Below are 21763 nucleotides of genomic sequence, written 5' to 3'. Positions count from 1 at the left end.
CCACTTTAAGAAAAAAAAAATGCATCAATGGAAAGAGGAAGATATGCAAATGCACATGGTGTAAGAAATAAATTCTAAAAATTTTTCCCTACCTTCCACAAGAAGTTGAAAGTGACTATTTACAACCCTGTGTGGGGCCTCTTTTACAAAACACTCGTAAAAAAATGCCAATTTTACCAAGTTATGCATGTTTTTTCTATTAATTTACTTTATTTTACTTTGCTAAATTATAATTACAGCTCACACAATACCATTACAGACAAGAACTAAAATCAGTAACAAATTCTGAGTATATTTGTTGTAAAATATTTGCAAGAGATTTACTGAGATGGGGAGATGCAGTAATTTTTTGTGAGGTATATGTTTTTTCTAATATTTGTTTGCACTTTTCTAAGCAAAATGACATTTTTATAATAAAATAAGGTTTTATATGTACTTACCAAGTAATTACATTGCTGTTAGTTCCAACTTTTCATGGCAGCTTAAGTTTTAAATTTCTCTGTAGCGCTCTATTGTTTTGTTGTAGGTAACCGACCCCGGCCACTTTCAGGGAAGAATATGTACAACCAGGCTCAGGAGTTAAATTCGTTCATGCTCTATGTCCATGAGAGGGGAGGCGGGAGGGCTCCAATCATGTAATTACTTAGTATATATAAAACCTTATTTTATTATAAAAATGTCATTTCTGAGCTCGTCCCTGTGTCACCCGGCGAAATTCCATACTAACACGAATTTCTAGGTATAAATATTGCTAAATATACCAGAGAAAAAAGCTTTCAGGAATGCTGGAGTTACTACCCCCCAGATCGAAGCCGCCTTCTATAATGAAGATGCGCCGGTATAAGCAAGGGTGAGTGAAGGAATCACAACCACAGAACCACACTCAAAAGATATCCCAATGGCAACCCCTCGGAAGAGCGGGGAGCCGTACCAGCTCCCACACTCACCCGCCCGCCAAGCGGCAACCCATCGCCATCTGAACTCATTCCATTTCTAGCACGTGATTTGATCACTATTTTGTTTGTGGCTTCTGTTTTTTGGCGTATTTTGCCTTTATTTCACCATGTTGTCAAGCACCTTTACTGTTTCCAAGTTAAGTACTATCTTCTTATGGGGTTTTTATGATAAGTTTGGCTGTTTTAGCCGTATTTATATATTATATGTGGTTTTGTTGGGTCGCTGCGCCCCTTGTCAGCCATGTCGACGCAAGGTACGCCCGTCCAGCTTGTTCTGTTTGGGTTTCTCTTGGTCGATTACATTGCTTATCGTCATCCCCCTAGGATTCATCCTGGTGGTCTTGCCTAGGTTGGGTCTTTGGGGTATCCTCTAATGTTAATTTCGTAGAACTTCCCATCATAGGGGTTCTTACATTTAGGGTTCCCGTAGTATTTCCCCAGGATGTTTCCCCATTGGTCAGTTATAGATTTATTATTATGTTTGTGCTTGATGTCATGTTTTATTATATTTTAAAATCTTATTATTATTACCAAGGGCATCAGGTACAGTCCTCTGTTTACTTCCTGTCGCTTTGTTGGTTAGGCTACGTGCCAAGCACAAGCTGATATTAATGTCTAGTGTATATATTTAGTAATGGTGGTTAATTATTTATTATTTCTGGTTAACATCCCTGTCCTAGCCCTGCCTAGTGCAAGGTTAGGCTTTTCCTGGTAGCCTATCTGGCATCCTACTCTCCCTTGTACCTTGGGGTAGATTAGGTGAGAGGAGGGGATCAGCAGGTTGAGGGAGTTTCTGTTGTTGTTCCATCCACCGACCGTTGTTTGGGTTGTGAGTGAGACCCCATTGTCCTCCCCCTTCTTTTCGGAGGGGTAGAGGTTTTCCTTTGGGTGTGTCTCCTCCACGCTATTTTAGCATTCCCTTACTTTACGGTTCTGGCTGGCCTTCGACACAGGAATTTCTCTCCTGTTGGTTCTCCATCCTCCCTTTCATTCTCCTTCGTATTTTATAGACTCGCCTATTACAAGGTGAGAGTGTGGGGTCTTAGGCTGCTTCCCTTTCCCTTCCTGTTAGGGGTAGACCTAGAGCTCTCCCCTACTTGGGTATTATTTTTACCTAGTACGGCTTACGATTACAGTTGAGGTGGGTTCACATCTTCCCTAGTCTCCTGTTTTCTCTTCTCTGGTCTAAGCCCTTCCTTACCTAGCCATTCCTTCCCTAGCCTACCCTAGTCAACTCCTTGTCATCTCTCGCATGTGTGACATCGGTCCCCGATGATCACCCCGAAGTATTTGGGTCCTCCCTGGTGGTGGATTCGCTCCCTCCCAGGGATGGTTCCTGGTGACATTTGTCTTGACTTTATGTTTAGTTTTACCCGCCTCCTCGGATTGAGTGGGTTTTCGAACATTCTCAGGGTTGCCCTTCCTCCCTCCCATCATCTCCTGTCCTCCCTTTGCCTCCCGTTCGCCTCGGCGTCTGGGTCATTCTAGTCGGATTTGATTACGCTACACCTGCCCATGTGGGTCCAGTTGTGTTTTTGCCTCATCCTTCTTTGTGTACTCTCAGCGGTAGAGGCTTGGGACTTCCGGTGGTGATGGTACCGGACTCGGGGACTCTACCTCATATGTGTTGATGTTAACTGGTTACTTTACCACCCTCTATATGTATACATTTGTTACTGGTCCTCGCAGCTTAACCAAGCCGTCGGGTTGATATATATTTACTTTAATCTTATATCAGAGTCCGGTGATCCTTCCCTTGAGTTCCGCCGGTTTTATTACTGGCGTTCCTTGTGGTAAGGGTCCTGTCAATTCACTCCCCTCGTTCGCCGGAGTATTCCGGCAGTCGAGAGACTTTTTGCTCACCATATTTTAACTATATGAGGAGCAAAGAAATGTTGATGTTCACTGGTTACTTTACACCTCTATATGTATACATTTGTTACTGGTCCGGGGCGGCTTAACCCCGCCGTCGGGTTGATATATTTACTTTAATCTTATATCAGAGTCCGTGATCCTTCCTTTGGGTTCCGCCGTTTTATTACCGGCGTTCCTTGTGGTAAGGGTCCTGTCGATTCAACGCTCGTTCCGCCGGAGTATTCCGCAGTCGGGAAACTTTTGCTTACCATATTTTAAGTTTCTTTTGCTTAGTAGGTCCGTCTCTGACGGGGGTTTTTCATTCCACCGGAGTTCTCCGCAGCATGGTATGAAAATCCTTATCCCTACATAGTTTAAGTTTCTTAGAGTGGTAGGTTCATATACTTTCACACTTACAGACTGTTCGTTGAGGAGCCCGGATGTGCCGCCATCCTCCACCAACCCTACGGGCATGTGGGTGTCGGACCCACGCTGGCTGTGCGGTCCGGCTTGACGACTTGATCGTCTGGCATCCGGACGGCTGTGAGGTGTGCTTCGTGATCGCATGCGGATGTATCCAAGACGAATCGGTAAGCTGCTTACTTCAGCTTTTCCACGTTAGTCACAGTTTATTATTTGGTCACATCTGGCTCTTATATTAACACGGTATTAGCCTTTCTTGACTCTCTGCTCCTTTCAGGCTGATGAGTCCTCCAAGAAAGAGGCCTTGAGTCTCTCCGCGCCTGGGTGGCTGGGTTGGGAGGAATGTTCCATCGGGAAGCCTTACGCCTCAATGAAAAAGCTGAGGACCTGCTTTTACCCCGGCGCCGACCGCTGCGGCCGTGCCATCTGACGTGGCCGCACCTATCATCGAGCAGATCCGGGCCGCGACCCAGCCCCTGCAAGAGGACCCCTACACGGATGTTTCGAAGTCGCCGCTGTTTCGACCTGGACCTCGAGCTGATGCTCACCAAGCAGGACCAGGGGTAGGTAGTGAGGTAAGTGAGGCAGTGGGCGGCGCGCCTCTTTGATTCCCCTCCTTCATCATCCTCTTCTTTTCAGGGCTTCACTAAATCTTCCATCTTGGGGGACAGAGCTCAGTCTACTGTCCCCAAGTTGAAGTTGTCGTTGAAGGCGAAGGGCTATAAGTCCTCGTCTTCACGGAAGGCATCTCCTTTCCCCCCGTCGAAGCCAAAGGGTGCTGGCCCTTTGGCTTCCGGGAGCTAATCCAGTACCCGGGCAAAGGAGCGAGTAAGAGGGCGGCTAAGCCCAGCCCTCCCTCGCCAGCCTGCCTTTGACCCGGAGGCGTTTATGGGAATGTTGTTGCAGAGGTTCTCTACGGAGGTAGAGGCTAAGCTCAGTAAGGTTGATGAGAGGCTTCAAAATCAGGAGACTCTGATCGCTGATATGGCGCGCTCCGGTGGGGCTGGAGTGCACTATCAGATCCCTGACACCGCTGCCCTCCCTCCTTTTGACGTAAGGAACCCATGGCGTTTTGCTCTTCGTGCTATCCGCATGAAGACACCTTTGACCATTGAAGGTCTAGGTACTAGATGTCTAGAAGAACTGGAGTTCTTCCCGGCTGATCTCTTGCCCCCCTACCCAGGCTTCGTTAGATTGACGGAGGAAGCCTGGGTACGCTCAGACAAGGTCCCTAAGGAGACGGTGATCTTCCCTAGGGATCAGGCGCAATCTGCTCTCTTGCGCACCTTTACCGAGTGGCAGGCGGAGAACACGAAGTTGACCCCTTCAAGGGCAACTTCTATGTTTTTCTCGGTGATAGGCTGCCCAGTCCTGCCTGAACAAGGTTGCATATCGCAACCGCTCAGGCTTGCTTGGAAGGCAAACCCTTGCCTCAGCCGGGAATCAGACCCTCGTCTCTGATCTTCCCAGGGGTGACGAGTTCTGGAAAGACGCTCCGTCCACATTTACTGTCGGTAAATTGGAGCGCAGATTATGCGTCAAACCTGTTCAGCGAAAGCAGCTTCCTGCTTACGGAAGCTCTCCTGAAGGCTGAGTTTGAGGCACGGTGTCGGTTGAGCCGGTCTTTGAACTTGCTGTGCCTGTCAGAAGTTTACCACCGTCTCCTTTGCAGAGGAGCCACTGTTTCAGGTTCTGACTAAATCCCTGTTAGCAGGGTTCCAGTCGGACCTGTACGACTTCATGGTAGCAAAGATGAACTGCCGAAGTTCATCTTTGCTGATGCCACTCATTCGTCATGAGCCTAACAGACTCATGAAGAGTTCTTTCTGGGGAGACAACCTTTTCCCAGAAGATGAAGTCTCCAGTGTCCTGGGCGAAGCAACCAGGGCCAACCAGAGTCTGCCCTCCCGGTGGGGTATCTCCACTTTTGCGGAAGACCTCTGAGTTTGGCGCTTCCCAGAATAGGCCTGGGAAACGTTACAGGAAGCACAGGAGACCACAACATCAGGCGGTTGTTCAGGCAGTTCCGGTCTCGACGGTGAGCCAACCGTCCACCTCCAAGGCCCAACCCCAACAGTATGTGCTGGTTCAACCAGCCCAATCCCTTGCTGCGCCTACGTACGTCTCCTCGCCGGTGTACAACCCTACCTATGAAGGCCGTGGGGTCTTTCATGGCCTTAATAGGAGCGCAAGGGGGGGTAGAGGTCGAGCCCCTTTCAGAGGCAAGGCTGCATCCGCCTCCCGGGGGAAAAGTGGCCGCGGTAGAGGAAACAAACCTGCTTCCTCCCACTGAGACCAGTCAGGTAGGTGGACGCCTATACTGGTTCAGAGACCAGTGGTCCTTCAGTCCTTAGGCACACAGCATTGTGTCCAAAGGTCTGGGTTGAGCTGGATCAAGGCCCCCTCCTGACCAGGTTTTACCAGCCTTCCTCCAAAGCCCTACAGGACTTTGTGACGGAGCTACTCAACAAGAGAGCAATAAAGAAAGTGAGGCACCTCAAGTTTCAAGGCAGGCTGTTCACTGTCCCCAAGAAAGATTCCGCCAGCAAAGAGTGATTCTAGATCTGTCGATCTAAATCTCTACATACAATGCGACAAGTTTCGCATGCTTACAGTTGCTCATGGCACGGACTCTACTGCCGCGTGGAACCGTCACCACCTCTATCGATCTTTCAGACGCTTACTATCACGTCCTGGTTGCGCGGAACTTCTCCCTTCCAATTGAACAGGAGAAGTCCCGCCTGACTCGGAGTCTCGGTTTCAATGGCTGGGTCTCCAGTGGGACCTAACTCGTACAGAAGCTATCCTTCCGCCCGGCCAAGCGGAAGGAATTAGCTGCTGCTACCAGAAAGTTTCTAATAGGCAAAGTAGCCTCCCCGCCGGACTCAAGAGAGGATTCTCGGCTCTCTTCAGTTTGCTTCAGTGACAAACCTGCTCTTAAAAGCGAGTTTAAAAGACATAAAAGAAGCGGAGACGAAGCCAATGTCAGGCTCAGAGACAGAGTCTCTTCAATCCCGCAAATCCTGAAGAAAAGGCAGCCCGTGGTCCTCAGTCCAGGGTCTTTCGAAGTCTGTCCCACTTCAGTTCCCCCCTCCAGCTCTGGTAATCCACACAGACGCTTCATTAGCAGCTGGGGAGGATACTCACCAAAACAAAAGTTCAAGGACTTGGTCTACAATGTTCCGTCAGTTCCATATAAACACATTGGAAGCTGTGGCAGTGTTTCTAACCTAAAGAAACTTCGCCCCTCCGGCCAGATTCACATCAGGTTGGTGTTAGGCAGCGCCGTGGTGGTTCATCGCATAAACAGGGGCGGCTCCAAATCAAGTCGCGTAAATCAAGTGATGTTTGCCATCTTCTCTCTGACGAACAAGCACGGCTGGCATCTGTCAGCCACCCACCTAGCGGAAGTGCGGAACGTGGTGGCGGATTCTCTGTCCAGACTAACTCCGTTGGAGACGGAATGGTCCCTGGACGGGGAATCATTCAACTGGATCTGCTGCCGGGTTCCGGGACTCCAAGTGGATCTGTTCGCCACAGAGAGCAATCACAAACTTCCCTGTTATGTGGCTCCCAATCTGGATCCCCAAGCCTATGCCACGGATGCAATGTCTATAGATTGGATCAGTTGGAAGAGAATCTACTTGTTTCCTCCAGTAACATGCTGTTGAAAGTCCTGCACAAACTCAGGTCATTCAAGAGTCGGGTAGCCTTGTAGCCCCTATTGGCCCAAGAGCAACTGGTTCCCCCTTCTCCTGGAGCTCAAGTTTGCGGTGTCATCAGATACCCAGACCCAAACTGACTCAAGTAGTACAAACCAAGACTGTGTCTGCTTCCTCAAAAGTCCAGAATGCACTGGCTTTATGGACTTCAAAGTTTGCCGCACAGAAGGAGCAAACATTGACCCGTTAACACACTGTTTCTGGAATCTGATAAGCGAGATTCTACTCTCAGACAATATGATTCTGCAGTCAAAAACTAGCATCCTTTTGAAGGCATCTGAAGCTCAAACTATGACTACTAACCTAGCGGTTACCTTCTTTAGGTCTTTGTTTGAGAAAGGCCTGGCTCCGGCCACTATTACTACAGCTAAATCAGCTTTGAAGAAGGTGTTCTTATATGGCTTCAAGCTTGACCTAACAGATTCATACTTTTCTTTCATCCCTAAAGCATGCGCCCGTTTGAGGCCAATAACACGCCCACATTCTGTTACCCGGTTCCTTAACGACGCTCTGAAGCTTGCCTCAGATATTAATAATTCTCACTGCTCTTATCTGGATCTGTTAAGGAAGACCTTATTCCTGATTAGTTTAGCTTCAGGTGCCAGAATCTCAGAGCTGTCCGCTCTCCAGAGGTGTCGATCACATTGATTTCCTCCCGTCGGGAGGAGTTCTCCTTTCCCTGATCATACGTTCCTAGCAAAAATGAAGACCCTCAGGACAGATGGTCTCCTTGGAAGGTGGTGCCTCTTCCACAAGACCAACTTATGTCCAGTCCATACCTTAAGGGCTTACTTACAAAGAACTTCTCAGTGTACATCTGGTCCTCTTTTTATCAGGGAAAAGGTGGAACTCTTTCGTTGAAAGCTATAAGACAGCAAATTCTGTATTTCATTAAACAAGCTAACCCGGATTCAGTGCCTAGGACTCATGATATCCGTGCGGTGGCTACTTCTACCAATTATTTTCATAATATGGACTTTGCTGAACTTACCAAGTACACGGGATGGAAATCACCTCTAGTGTTTAAACGCCACTATCTAAAATCACTTGAAGCTCTGAAATTTTCTACAGTGGCTGTGGGGAGTGTCATTCCCCCACCTTAATTTATCCTTAGTCCTTATCCTTTCCCCCCTGCCCGCCTGCCTCATTTATTTCTCTGCCTGTTCTCCTGGATCAATCATGCCTCACTGCCTAGCTCCTCATTATTGATACTAGTATTGTTAACCTTAAGAATGTCTTTGTGTATATGTTTTTGCCATGCTGTTGTTTAGATTTAGCCTAAGAGGTACCTTGTTTGTTTTGCATTATGCTTTCTGTACCTCTCCTTTTGTGTTGAGTAAATTATATTACTCTTGTCATTGCATTGTATTGTGTTATGGTATTCATTTCACCTGTACTTACCTGTGATCTGATACACTGTTAATTGTTTTGAATTTTTCATATTAAATCTAGTTTTCCATAGCATGTGCTTTTATTCATTTTCACCTCTTCTTTATTTTTGTGTCTTTGCAGTCTTGGCATGATTCTCTGTTACTCTTTCGCCGGGTGACACAGGACGAGCTCAGAAAAGGGATTTTGACAAAGGAAAATCTATTTCTGAGGGAGGCCCTGTGTCACCCGGCGACCTTCCCAGTGTCTGGTTTTCCCCTGGTTTGGGCATGCCAAGCCTGGGGTGGTGCTAGCCTGGAATGAGTTCAGATGGCGCTGGGGTCGCCGCTTAGGGGGCGGGTGAGTGTGGGAGCTGGTATGGCTCCCCGCTCTTCCGAGGGGTTTTGCCATTGGGATATCTTTCGAGTGTGGTTCTGTGGTTGGGATTCCTTCACTCACCCTTGCTTATACCCGACGTCTTCATTATAGAAGACGCTCTATCTGGGGGTAGTAACTCCAGCATTCCTGAAAGCTTTTTCTCTGGTATATTTAGCAATATTTATACCTAGAAATTGTGTTAGTATGGAATTTCGCCGGGTGACACAGGGCCTCCCTCAGAAATAGATTTTTCCTTTGTCAAAATCCCTTTTCTATATAAGTAACTTACCAAGTAATTGCATTGCTGAATTCCACACAGACAGGAGGTGGGATACACGAACACCAACTACTCAAAAACACTCAGTAATGGACATGAATTTGAAATACATAGATAGCCAGCATTAGTAATTACTTGTTGTAACCATACCTGGTGAGAGAGCTACAGCGGACAGGTACTGCCTCTGGTCGGTGCTAATTCAACCTGTAGTGGCGCAGCAGTAAAGCTGAGGGTCGCCTCTACTTTTCTTGTACTGGGCACATTACAAGAAAAATTGACCAAATAATCTTGTTACCTACACATCACATAAAACAAAACCAGACCCAACCATTAAAAAACAAGGACTAATGGGTACTCCAGGTACACAGTACCCCCAGGCTTCCCATAACTTGATAACCTAAAATCAAGGCAAGGAGATAGAGAAACAGACGATATACTCCTATCCTTCTCCCCCCAGTACCAAGCCAGCCAAGGTTGAACACCCCTAACGTATTGCATTTTCATATGTGGTGACCACATCGCATAGTAATAAGAGGCAAAATCAGGAACTACACTCCCAATACAGTTGGAAGTATAGTGGAGAGTGACAGATCGCATTTAAATGCCACTGAAGTGGCTACTGCCCTTACTTCGTGGGCTTTAACTTTCAATAAGGGTAAAGCCTCTTCCTGAATACCCCTTGGGATTCACAGATTACTTCTCTAAGAAAGAAGGACAGCGCTTTCTTGTACATAGAACAAGATGGGTTCTTTACAAAACACCAGAGATTACAAGCAGGACCTTTGATGTTCTTAGTTCTTTCAAGGTAACACTTTAGAACTCTGAACAGACAGAGAACTCTCTCCTAGTCTGTTGGGCCAAGGATACTTGTTAAGTTCTTGATTGAGAACGAACAGGGCTAGGGATTGGATAGGGTTTCATTCTCTGCAAGGAACCCAAGAGTGAACATGCATACCGCATCCCTTTGTGAAAAGCAACTTGTTTGTCCAAGACTTGCAATTCACTAACTCTTTTGGCTATGGTCAAGGCCACTAAAAACAGGGTTGTCCTCGTCAAGTCTCTCAGAGATGATGTGTAAAGAGGCTTGAAGGGAGGACCAGTGAGACAACAAAGTACAACACCCAAGTTCCAAGGTACAGTAGTCGGTTTGTCTTCTTTCAAAGTATCGAAATATTTAATTTAGTCACTAATATCATGACTTGCTGCGCGATCCAGTCCTCTGTACCTAAAAACTGAATTAAACACAGATCTATAACCCTTAATAGTTGAAGTCGTTAGTCCTCGTGAAGACTTCAGGAAGATTAGAAAAGTTGGCTATTCACGCTAGAGTGGTTTCAGAAGACGAGATACTGCGTCTTCGACACCAGTTGCAGAAAACTGACCACTTAGCCTGGTAGACATTGGAGGAGGATTGCCACCTACAGTTGGCAATAGCTTTTGCAGCTGCTTTTGAAAATCTTTTCGCTCTGACAAGCTTCCTGACAGTCTGAAGCCTGTCAGAGCGAGAATGGACAAACCTTGATGAAAGCAGAGGAAATGGGGTTGCCTGAGAAGATATCAATGCTGTGGTAGGAGTCTTGGGAAGTCCACCTACATTCTGAGAAGGTTCAAGAACCATTCCCTCTGCAGCCAAAACAGGGCCACTATCGTCAACGAAGAGTTGCTGTGCAACTGAAACTTGTTAACAGCTTCCTTCACCATGCTGAAAGGCGGGGGAGGCGTAAATGTCCAGGTTGGACCAGTCCTGGACCATTGCATCTGTTGCCCATGCCAGAGGGTCCGGAACTGGCGATCAATACAGGGGAAGGCAATGATTTCTCAGTGTAGCAAACAAGTCCATCGACGGCTTCCCCCACCGTTTCCACAGGTCGATGCACACCTGTGGATTCAGTGTCCACTCCGTAGGTAAGACCTGTTTGCGTCAACTCAATTCATCCACAAGGATATTCATTTTGCCCTGACTGAAGCGGGTGACGATCTGGGTGCAGTTGTTCTGGGCCCAGATGAGGAGACCTTTGGCAGCTTGGCAAAGAGAGAATGAGTGTGTGCCTCCCTGATTCTTTATGTAGGCTAACACTGTCATGTTGTCTGAGTTGATCGTGACAGTCTTGTCGTACGTCACTGAAGCAAAGTGTCGGAGGGATAGGTGTACTGCATTCAACTTCCTCACACTGATGTGGAGCTTGCTTTCTTCTTGCGACCACGTCCCTGCAACTTCTGAATCCTGCAGATGAGCCCCCACTTCAGATCTGAAGCGTCTGAGAATAAGGTTAGGCTTGGGTTCAAAGGGTATAACGATTTCCTGACTGAGAATCTCCCTTCTCTGAGCCACCACAGAAGGTTCTCCTTGATTTTGGGAGCAATGGGGAAGACAAATGCGTCTGGGAGCATCTTCCTGCGCCAGCTGACCTTTAGGAAGAACTGGAGGGGTCTTGTGTGATGTCTTCCTAAACGCACGAGCTTCTCTCTGTGGACAAGAGGGTGCCCAGGAGGCCCATCCACTCTTTGGCTGAGCAGGAAGGGAGAGCGAGGGATTTCTGAACCATTTGAAGGCAGGATTGAATTCTCTGTGATAGAAAAGGCCAAAAACTCAAGAGAGTCGATCATCATCCCTAAACAGGCAACTGACTGAGTCAGGACTAATTGAGATTTGGGAAAGCTGATTAAAATGCCCACCTCCTGGGTGAGGAGGAGTGTCTTCTGTAAGTCCTCCATGCAGCAAGTTCTTGAAGGAGAACATAGGAGCCAATCATCAAGATAAAAGCATACATTGATGCCCATCAGACGTAGCCATTTCGCTAAAGAGGCGAGAACCCTAGTGAAGACCTGTGGGGCTGTGGAGAGGCTGAAACAGAGGGCCAGAAATTGGTAGACCCTGCCCTGGAATACGAACCTTAAGTACTTCCTGGATTCCAGGTGGACTGGAATGTTAAAGTATGCATCCTCATGTCTACCGTCACCATCCAATCCTCTTGATGGATGGAGGACAGTACTGACTGATTGGTTTCCATCCTGAATTTTGTTGTTTTGACGAAGAAATTCAGGGGGCTTACATCCAGGACAGGTTTCCAACCTCCCAATGACTTGGGTACGACAAAAAGGCAGTTGTAAATCCCCTTCGAGTTTACGTCTTCCACAACCCCTATAGCCCCTTTCCTGAGCAGGGATGTCACTCCTCTGACAGGGCCAAAAGCCTCTGTGAGCCTACAGAGTGGGCTTTCAAGCTGATGAGTGCTGATGCCAATGGAGGTTCTGTGCTGAACAGGATGAAATACCCTCTCTCAGGATTTCTCTTACCCATGGTTCTGCCTTCTTCGCTTCCCATTTCCTCCAAAAAATGAAGAAGCCTGGCTCCCACCAGAACACGGAGGATGGGATCCTCACTTGCTAGAGGAGGGTCTGGTAGAGGATTTCTTGATTGGGCGCGCTGAATGCAGCTTGGTGCGTGGACGGGACTGATATCCGGCTCTGCCAAGGGCCGCTGCTGTAATGGAGAGGCTACTCTGGCACTAACGGAGGATGCAGGCAAATGACTCAGCTGCTTAGGTAGTTTAGTAGACTGTGCAAGTAAATCCTGTGTAATCAGAAGCTATGCGCTCTAAAGTAGCACTTGGGAACAGACTACCATGATCCATAGGGGCAAAAAGAAGAGACGACTTCTGGGAGGGAGTGACTCTTTTCGTGGTAAATGAGCACCACAACTCCCTCTTCTTCAGGATGCCCAAGGCGAACCGAGAAGCTAGTCCCTGCGAGCCATCACGAACCGCCTTGTCTGCGCAGGACAACACTCCCAAACAGTCCACTGAAAAATTGTCTTGGAGGGCGGCGCAATCTTTGATCTTCTTCGTCAAAGCCCCCACTGTCCATCTAGAAAGCTGAAGATTTCAAAGTTTTTAAATAAGTCCTTCACCAAGTGGTCTAACTTTGAAGACGAAAAGCAGACCTTGACGGAAGTGAACGATGAACACTGCGTTGAGTCAATCAGGCCAGAGAAATCCCCCTGGGAGGAGGCAGGCACTCCCAAAGAAGGAGCTTCCCCAGTGGCATGAGAAAGATACCTCCTTTTCATCAGACGAGGAGGATGGATGCAAAAGGTAGCCTTCCTGAGATCCCTCTTGTCGGATAACCAACCCTCAATGTGGGACAAGGCTGAAGAACCATCTTCAGCAACTTAGAGGAGCCTGTGGGTTGCCTCATCATAAAAGCAGAGCCTGGAGACAACGGAGCCGAAAGAGGAAAGAACGATGGATAGCAAAATGAAAGTACTTCAATAAAGAAGCATAAACCATCATGGGTTGATCCTTCTCTATGTCTTCTTCTGAGGACAAAATTGAAGGAGCTAAGTCCGGTTGCTCCTGAACTGCAGCCGAAGGCTTCTTTAAAAGGTCCAATATGCTGTCTAATAGACGTTGGATCAGGCCGAAGGAATAATCCTGCACCACAGGAACACTAACCCTTGTCAAATCTGACTGCACAAGGTGCTCACTGAGAGCAGTACACGGCACCAAACATTTGGAAGGAGGTGGCGGCAAACAAGCAGGCGACTGCATCAACACTGGTGGATGAGAAGTCACAGGAGAAGCTGCTGAGACCAAAGAACCATCCGAGACAGGAGACAGGTGAACATTCGGCTAAAGGCCGATCTAACACTGCATGCTTCTTAGAAAGAGAGCATTTGGCAAGACAATCTGACACTGGACGTTCATTGCCAAATGACAGTTGGGGCGCTTGGCTCATACGGAGTGCTCGGCTCCCTCCAAGAACTTGGAATCCACTGCACAAACGGATGACTGCAGTCTCCAGTTGTACGTCTGGTGCCAGCTGGATGCCTGGCACCAGCCGTGCGCTGGCACACTACACTCTCATCCCCCTCTGGGTTCTCTGTCGTCACTGAATGTACATAATAGAAATACAGTAAAGCCCCTGCATTCGTGGTCTCACGATTTTCGGACTCACCTATTCACGGATTTCTCTATGGAACATATATACACATTATTTGCTGAAAATTCGCCCATTCACGGTATTTTTCACTGAGAAATATTCACTAATTACAGTATTTTCATATCATTTTCATGACTAAATGCACTTTTTGTGATAAAACTATTAAAATACTCAGGTACCCAGGTAGTGCTCGAGTTATGATAATTCGCCTTGCAATAATTCGATTTTGCAATGGAGTAAGCAATTAATACCAATACAACAATATTTATAAAATATTTTAAAAAATTTCGAGTGAGCGCCAGCAGCAGTGTACAATCAGGCAGCGAGAGAAACCAAATTACAATAGACCAACTTCTTTTCCTCCATCTCTTTATCCCATCTTCTAGTTAAAAAAGTAAAAGAGACTGATAAAAGTATTGTTAGTAACTTTATACTCATGCGTAAATATGTACATCCATAAACAACAGAACGAGAAACTGTTGTTTTGCTTATAACCGAATTGGATAACAACAGCCATATTGCTTGTACAGTATTTCAATCGTACGGTAGTAAACAATACTGTAGTTATAGTACAACTTATGTTAAGCAGAATAGGACTGATATATTTTTACATTGTAATTTATACCCGTATTTGGTATGGATAAAAGACCAGCAAGGAAATATACTGCCAAATTTAAGCTGCAAGTTGTAGCTAAAGCTGAGAAAACAATGTTCAAGCTGCTAATGACTATAAATTATCGTGCATTGGCAACATGGATGAAACTCAACCGTAATTAAAATTGGAGAGAAAGCATTTTAATCAAAACTACTGGGCATGAAAGAACACATATTACTGCTATTTTTACACCAATAAATGATAAATACATAAAACTCGTATTACGATGCAATCAAGTGAAAATAAGAAATGGCATCTTGATTTTTTTTTTACACAAAATAAACATGTCCCCAAACATCCAACGTCATCTATTAACGAAAAAAATAGCTAAATCAATTTCACAACAAAACGTATTTAAGTTATATTTTTTTACTTAGAAAAACACTTCGTATAATGAAAAATAACCTTACCCCATTTGAATAAAATACCTAGAGTTTCATTTACGCTAACTAGAAGCAAGAAAAGCGCTCTGAACTGAGTTAAATATGGCAAAATAAAGTTACCACGTAAGCAATTTCCAAACCAAAACACTGATTGCTGTGATTGCAATTTATAATACAAAAGCAATACAAGAATATTGGATACAGTGAATTAAAGCATAACATTTTATAAGATCCATGGAAAAGATGCATATTCGTTATGTTGATGTTTGTATAATACGATATTGTGTGAATATAGAGTACAGTATAATATAGGCTAGGCTACTGTGTATGTACTGTATATGATATACCCTAGTGTAGGCTAAGCTAATTCTTGTTTGTTATTCAATTTCTCTTTGTATTAAATTGTCATAAGTCACTTTGCATGAACCTCCAGAATTAGCTGATGTTAGTAATTACTATAACATGTATGTATAGAATATCTTTTATAGTGTACGCTAAGCTACCATATATGTATACATGATACTGAATATCCTAGTATAGGCTAGGCTATATTCGAGATACGTTTTTTCCAACAAACAATGGGTTTTTTGGAACCCAACTCCATCGTAAGTAGGATAATACCTGTATATGCATTTTTAGTTTTTTGTGTGTGTTTGAACTATCAAAATAGGCAGTTCTAAGTATTTTTAGAAGGGTTCTAAGTATTCGCAGATTTTAGCTATTCACGGGGGGTGTGGTACGCATCCCCCGTGAATACGAGGGGTTTACTGTACCCCCACGGGGCGCTCAGCTGCTACTGGCCACTCGGCACTCTTCTTGTGCGGGCGTTTGAGGGCGAAATACTCGGGAGACATCGGGGCGCTTTTCTGATTCCAGAAGCTGCATGAAAGTTCTGGACTGTTATCCAGATCTCTGGAACACTTACTAGGAAGCGGAGGAGGACACTCAGGGGTTGCAGACCTTTTCAATGGTCTGGAAGACTCGGGAAAACGCCAACATTGCCTCCTGCGCAAGTCGGAATCAGAATCACTCGACGATAAGGCATGCACATCCACGTGGACATCTTTCCAGCGGCTGTCCGCCGAGTATTGGAAATGCATAATAGGCTCAGATGAGGGGGCAACTACCCGTGGGCAAACCCCCAACCTCAATTGGAGGTTTGGTTTGCCTTCTCCCAGGGTTAGGGGAGTTTGGCAGGGACCTCCGTCTAGGAGTGTCGGTGGGACCTGTAGCCACCTCCTCCACTGACACAACACTTGCACCAACACTACGAGCACTCATTTGATCCATCAGGACCCTAACTGAAGTCCCAAGCTAGGTTACGGTATCCACTATAACGTTAAACTTACTGTATTATCTACCCAGGCTTCGAGGCTGGCTAAGGCACTGGGCTCAGAAGGTAGGGAGCCAAGTAACAGAGTTAATGGCAGAGTATGAGGGCTTGGAATAGGGGAAAAGGTAGTCACTGGTGTTGAAGAGACAGACTCTTCAGGAGAATGAGACAACCTAACTTCGGCTTTTGCAGCCATCTTTCTCTATCTCTTTGCAGTCTCGCTAAATGAAAATTCAAAGTTTTCCATCTCCCCTGACCCCATTCCCTAAACTCATCACAATTAAGGTCAGGACAACAAGTCTGTCCTCTACAAGGACTATAAATTGTATGCGTGTTATATTTAGTAGATGTCGATCTAGTCTTGCAGCCCTTGCTGCAATACCTAATACTATGAGCACTAGAATCTGACACGATTCAGTCGCAATCACAATCGGAAAATTAGCTAAGCTAAAATAGATTAGCGCTACCAAAATAAACAGAGTACTTCACCAAAAGTTGGCAATGCCTGCAACCAACCAGTGAAAATCAAACTAAAACAAAAGCTACCCAACAACTGATGTTCAGTCGATGAGTGGCAGGAATGAATTGAGTTCCTGAGCCGGGTTGTACATATTCTTCCCCGAAAGTGGGTGGGGTCAGTTACCTACATCAAAACAATAGAGTACTACCACAAAATTTAAAACTTAAGCTGTCGTGAAAAGTAGGAACTAATAGCAATGTAATTACTTGGTAAGTTACTTATATAAAATATTAAAATCACACCCAATACCCCTCCCTACCAGTAACAATATCCATGTGATCATCATAACCAACTGAATACCTTTGGTTTACACAAAAATAGATCATACAGAAAACAATACCTCAATCTCCGTTTGCTGTAGATGACATAATGCAAAACAGAAAATCACAATATCATACAGGATAAAAACAGCCAGAAATGGTCAAAATTAATAGAACTGATTCACACCATATGCACAAGGACACCCCATGAAGAATTCTAACAAGAATGTAAACACTCCAACACATCCTGGTGGGAAACATGATTACATACAATCCATCTGGGCATCGCAGCATTCTTTTGTCTATTTTTAATGCCAATTGCACCTAACGGTACAAAGACGTAGTTAATTGTAACAGTATGTAAGATCCCTCCCAAATAATGAGGCATTAATCTGTATGAGGAGCTGAACAATCAAGCCCTGTGCTGGAAGCCTCCTTGCAAACCTACAGAGGATTGGTACTCAGGTTATCAGCAATATTCGCCTCTGCAATGCTCAAACTTTCATGCTTCCTGGATATAAAGGACCTTTCTTTCCATTGCCTCTTTATGCCATCTATTCAGCATTTTCTAGGTCTTCTCTCCTCCTTCCTCCTAACACTTCCAAATTATATGACTGGCATAAAAATGGCCATTACATAATCATGCAAGATATGGTCTTTTCATACACGATCTTAATAACTTAGCACTGTCTTACCTGATGTCTGCTGTTTCCACAAGCACACCATATATATCTTTGTCCTTCTTTCACCCTAAACTTAAAGGGTTTTTTATCGTAAATTTTCCCTTTCTCTTTTTGGTGAAATGCAAGTTGCCACTCTCTTTCATGAAGATCTATGCCAGGAGTTTTGGCAGCTTTTGCCCAAGACAATACACTCTGAAATGTATGCAATAACCAATTATAGTCAATGCAGACTAAAATAAAAATGTTCTTTATCTTTCTTAACCTCAAAACCTGAATCAGGCATATATCTTGAACATGTAAATCTGAGGATATAAATATAAGTACAAATATTAGCAAATGGGCACCATAGCAAGGATGATAAATAGCATACATGACTATACAATGAAGGGAGTTCCTTAAAGCATTCAATGTTTACAGTTACAACTAAGTTGTAAAAAGTTGCAAGGGGCTATGGATAGTGTAGAAATACATTGCCAAAAACTATTTTTACAACACAAAAGTTTCCTCATTCAAACCCATCAATCATATACATTCCTAATATTCAGGTCCAAAATGTTTCCAGTTTTGTGAAACTGGTTACTTTACTAAGTTCTGCACCACATAAGTCTTTACATATGTCTTAATAGTCATCTGCTTCACTTTCCTGTACACTATATGAAAGGGAGCAAGATTTGAAAGGTTGGAAGGAGGGAAATCCAAAACTGATTGGTTTGAGAGAAAAATATTTTTACTGTAAATATATTAAATCTTAAAGATATAAATTTTTTTCTATGTACACAAACCTGAAGTACCCTCCAATGACATTATTATTGTTATTAAAATAGTTTTACCAAACCACTGAGCTGATTATCAGCTCTCACAGGGTTGGCCCAAAAGATTTGTTTTTATTTATATTTTTTATCTATATTTTGTATATTAAATTACAATTTTCAAAAACTTTATACAGTAATTGGATTAATTTCAAATGTTGAAGTTTCTGATAAAATTTCACAGACCAATTTATTTCTAAAGCTGCTGATTATACTTTGGACATTCACACAATAAATGTTTACAGTGGACCCCCAATTACTCATGGTTCAGTGTTTGCAGATTTTTTTGTGGAACATATTTTTTAATAAATTGCTGAAAATTCAGTAATTTGCAGACTTTTTGGTAGAGCAATATTCACTGATTACTGTATTTTCACGTTATTTTCGTGACATAATACATTTTTTATAATAAAAAAATTATTTGCTAATTTTCAAATATTAATATGAAAATTAATACGGTTAAATAATAAGATTAAATACTAATAACAATAATACTTTACCTGTAATAATACAGGTAATAAAAAGTACTTATTTTCAAATATTAATACAAAGATTAATAGGATTAAATAAGATTAAATAATAATAATAATAATAATAATAATAATAATAATAATAATAATAATACTGTACCTGTAATAACAGTAAGAAGATTAAATAATTATAAGATGAAATAACTCGGAGAGAGAGAGAGAGAGAGAGAGAGAGAGAGAGAGAGAGAGAGAGAGAGAGAGAGAGAGAGAGAGAGAGAGAGAGAGAGAGAGAGAGAGAGAGAGAGACACTTATGTGGAAAGAAAATGACATTTTTATAATAAAATAAAGTTTTATATATACTTACCAAGTAATTACATAGCTATTGTTTCCACTATGAACGGCAGCTTAGATTAAAAATTTTGCTGGTAGCGCTTTGATAGTTTGTGTAGGTGATCAGTCCCTTGAGTTAGGAACTTGGCAGACAATCGTCATTTGTTTAATGCTTCTGTTCATCAGAGGGGAGGAGGGTGGGCTCTGATTCTGTAATTTTTATATATACTTTTTATATATACAGTGGAACCCCGGTCTTCGACCGTACCGAAACTCGACAAAATCGGATTCCGACACGAAATGCCAAGTAAAGTTTGCGCCGGTTCCCGAACAACAAACCGGAATCCGACCCAACGACCGACGCGATCCGACCTGTCGACAAAACATATGATGTTTGTAAACAAAAGTGTTTCGGTAACGCCGCCACTAGTTGGCGTTGTTGGTGGCGTTCTTCCCACGCACATTTAAAAGCACTTAAAGCCCACTCACGCTGCCACTGCTGTTTGAAAAAGAAGTGCACGCTTGTACAGGTTAATTTTTTTGTCACCTGCAAAACTCTACATTCTCTCGGAATCATGGGTCCCAAGCCAGCCACAGCTGATAAGCAGAAGAGGAAGACGGTGAGGACTACTATTGAACTGAAGAAGGAGGTAATTGAAAAGTATGAAAGGGGCATTCGTGTGACTGATTTAGCTTTGGAGTATAAGTTACCCAGGTCCACCATTAGCACAATTTTAAAGAACAAAGAAGCCATTAAAAGTGCTAGTGTTGCGAAGGGGGTTACGAGTTTGACGAAGCAGAGGCCGCCCGTAATAGAGGAAATTGAGAAACTATTATTAGTTTGGGTTAATGAAAAACACCTTGCGGGGGATAGCGTATCTGAGGCCATGATTTGTGCGAAGGTCAAAAGTTTGCATGTTGACTTGATGAAAAGTACAGCAGGTTCGAGTACCGATCATGAGTTTATGGCCAGTCGTGGATGGTTTGATAGGTTTAAGAAAAGAAGTGGCATCCACAGTGCTGTTAGGCATGGGGAGGCAGCGAGTGCTGATAAGAAAGCTGCAGAAAAGTACGTGACTGAATTCCAGCAGTACGTGGATGAGAATGGTTTCGTGTCAAACCAAGTGTTTAATTGTGACGAGACAGGCCTCTTTTGGAAGAAAATGCCAAAGAGGACCTACATTACAAAAGAGGAGAAGAAATTGCCTGGCCATAAACCCATGAAAGATAGGTTAACTTTACTGTTGTGTGCGAACGCTAGTGGGGACCTTAAAATCAAGCTTCTGCTAGTTTATCACTCAGAAACCCCTGCTAGTTTATCACTCAGAAACCCCCAGAATTTTTAAGAAACATAAAGTTCTTAAAAATAAATTAAACGTAATGTGGAAGTCAAATGCTAAGGCCTGGGTAACAAGGGAAATCTTTCGAGAGTGGGTTTCTGAAGTGTGTGCCCCCACTATCAAGGAATACCTCGAAGAGAAAGGTTTGCCACTGAAAGCACTCCTCGTCATGGACAATGCCCCTGCCCACCCCCCCGACATGGAATATGAGCTGGCTGATGAGTTCAGCTGGCTTAAGGTCAAGTTTTTGCCACCCAGAACTACCTCACTACTCCAGCCCATGGACCAGCAGATCATTGCGAACTTCAAAAAGTTATACACCAAGGCACTCTTCCAAAGGTGTTTTGAAGTGACCAATGAAACCAGCCTAACACTTACTGAATTTTGGAAGGAACATTTCCACATCCTTAGTTGTGTTAGGCTGATAAATAAAGCATGGGCTGATGTTTCTAAGAGGACCCTTACAGCAGGCTGGAGAAACCTTTGGCCTGATGGGGCTCCTCTTAGGGACTTCGAGGGTTTTGATGCCCCAAGTCAGCTTGGAGATAACCCTGAAGCTGAACCCCTTCCTCTGCCTGACGCTGATGTTGAGGAAATTGTTTCTGTGGCCAAGTCCATGGGCTTGGAGGTGAGTTATGATGATGTAGAGGAGCTGGTGGCAGAACACAACACAGAGCTGACAACAGAGGAACTCCAGGAACTTCACAAGGAGCAGCAGAAGATTTTGGCTGAGGAGGTGTCTGGAGAGGAGGAGAGCAAGGAGGTGCCTACTACAGGCACTAAAGAAATCAAGGAGATGCTGATGCACTGCGAGAAATTCCAGGAATTCTTTGAGAAGCATCACCATGACAAGGCTGTAGTGAACCGGGCTATTGACTATGTTGACGACAACTTAGTCAATGTGTACAGGAAACACCTGAAGAAACGTCAACAGCAGACGACCCTGTACAGGTTTTTTTCTAAAGAAGAAAGCCAGCTCGGTCCCAGTGCCAAAAAATAGAGGAAAGAGGAATCTCCTGAAGAGCAGCAACCAGACTGTATGGAAGGAGATTCCCCTTCC

At 44.3% G+C, this 21763-nt stretch overlaps 1 protein-coding gene across 1 annotated transcript in view; it reads right to left on the bottom strand.

The window, feature by feature from the left end:
* Positions 1 to 21763, bottom strand: part of LOC136835880 (CDGSH iron-sulfur domain-containing protein 3, mitochondrial-like) — a 134082-nt gene that overhangs the window by 54829 nt on the left and 57490 nt on the right. Inside the window, exon 2 of the mRNA XM_067099726.1 lies at positions 17766 to 17945. Coding sequence (XP_066955827.1) covers positions 17766 to 17945 — 180 coding nt within the window. The remainder of the gene's footprint in view (positions 1 to 17765; positions 17946 to 21763) is intronic.

The sequence above is a fragment of the Macrobrachium rosenbergii genome, chromosome 55 (assembly GCF_040412425.1).
Source record: "Macrobrachium rosenbergii isolate ZJJX-2024 chromosome 55, ASM4041242v1, whole genome shotgun sequence".
Lineage (NCBI taxonomy): Eukaryota > Metazoa > Arthropoda > Malacostraca > Decapoda > Palaemonidae > Macrobrachium > Macrobrachium rosenbergii.
The sequence above is the reverse complement of the archived record's forward strand: the minus strand, read 5'-3'. Positions and strand labels throughout refer to the sequence as shown.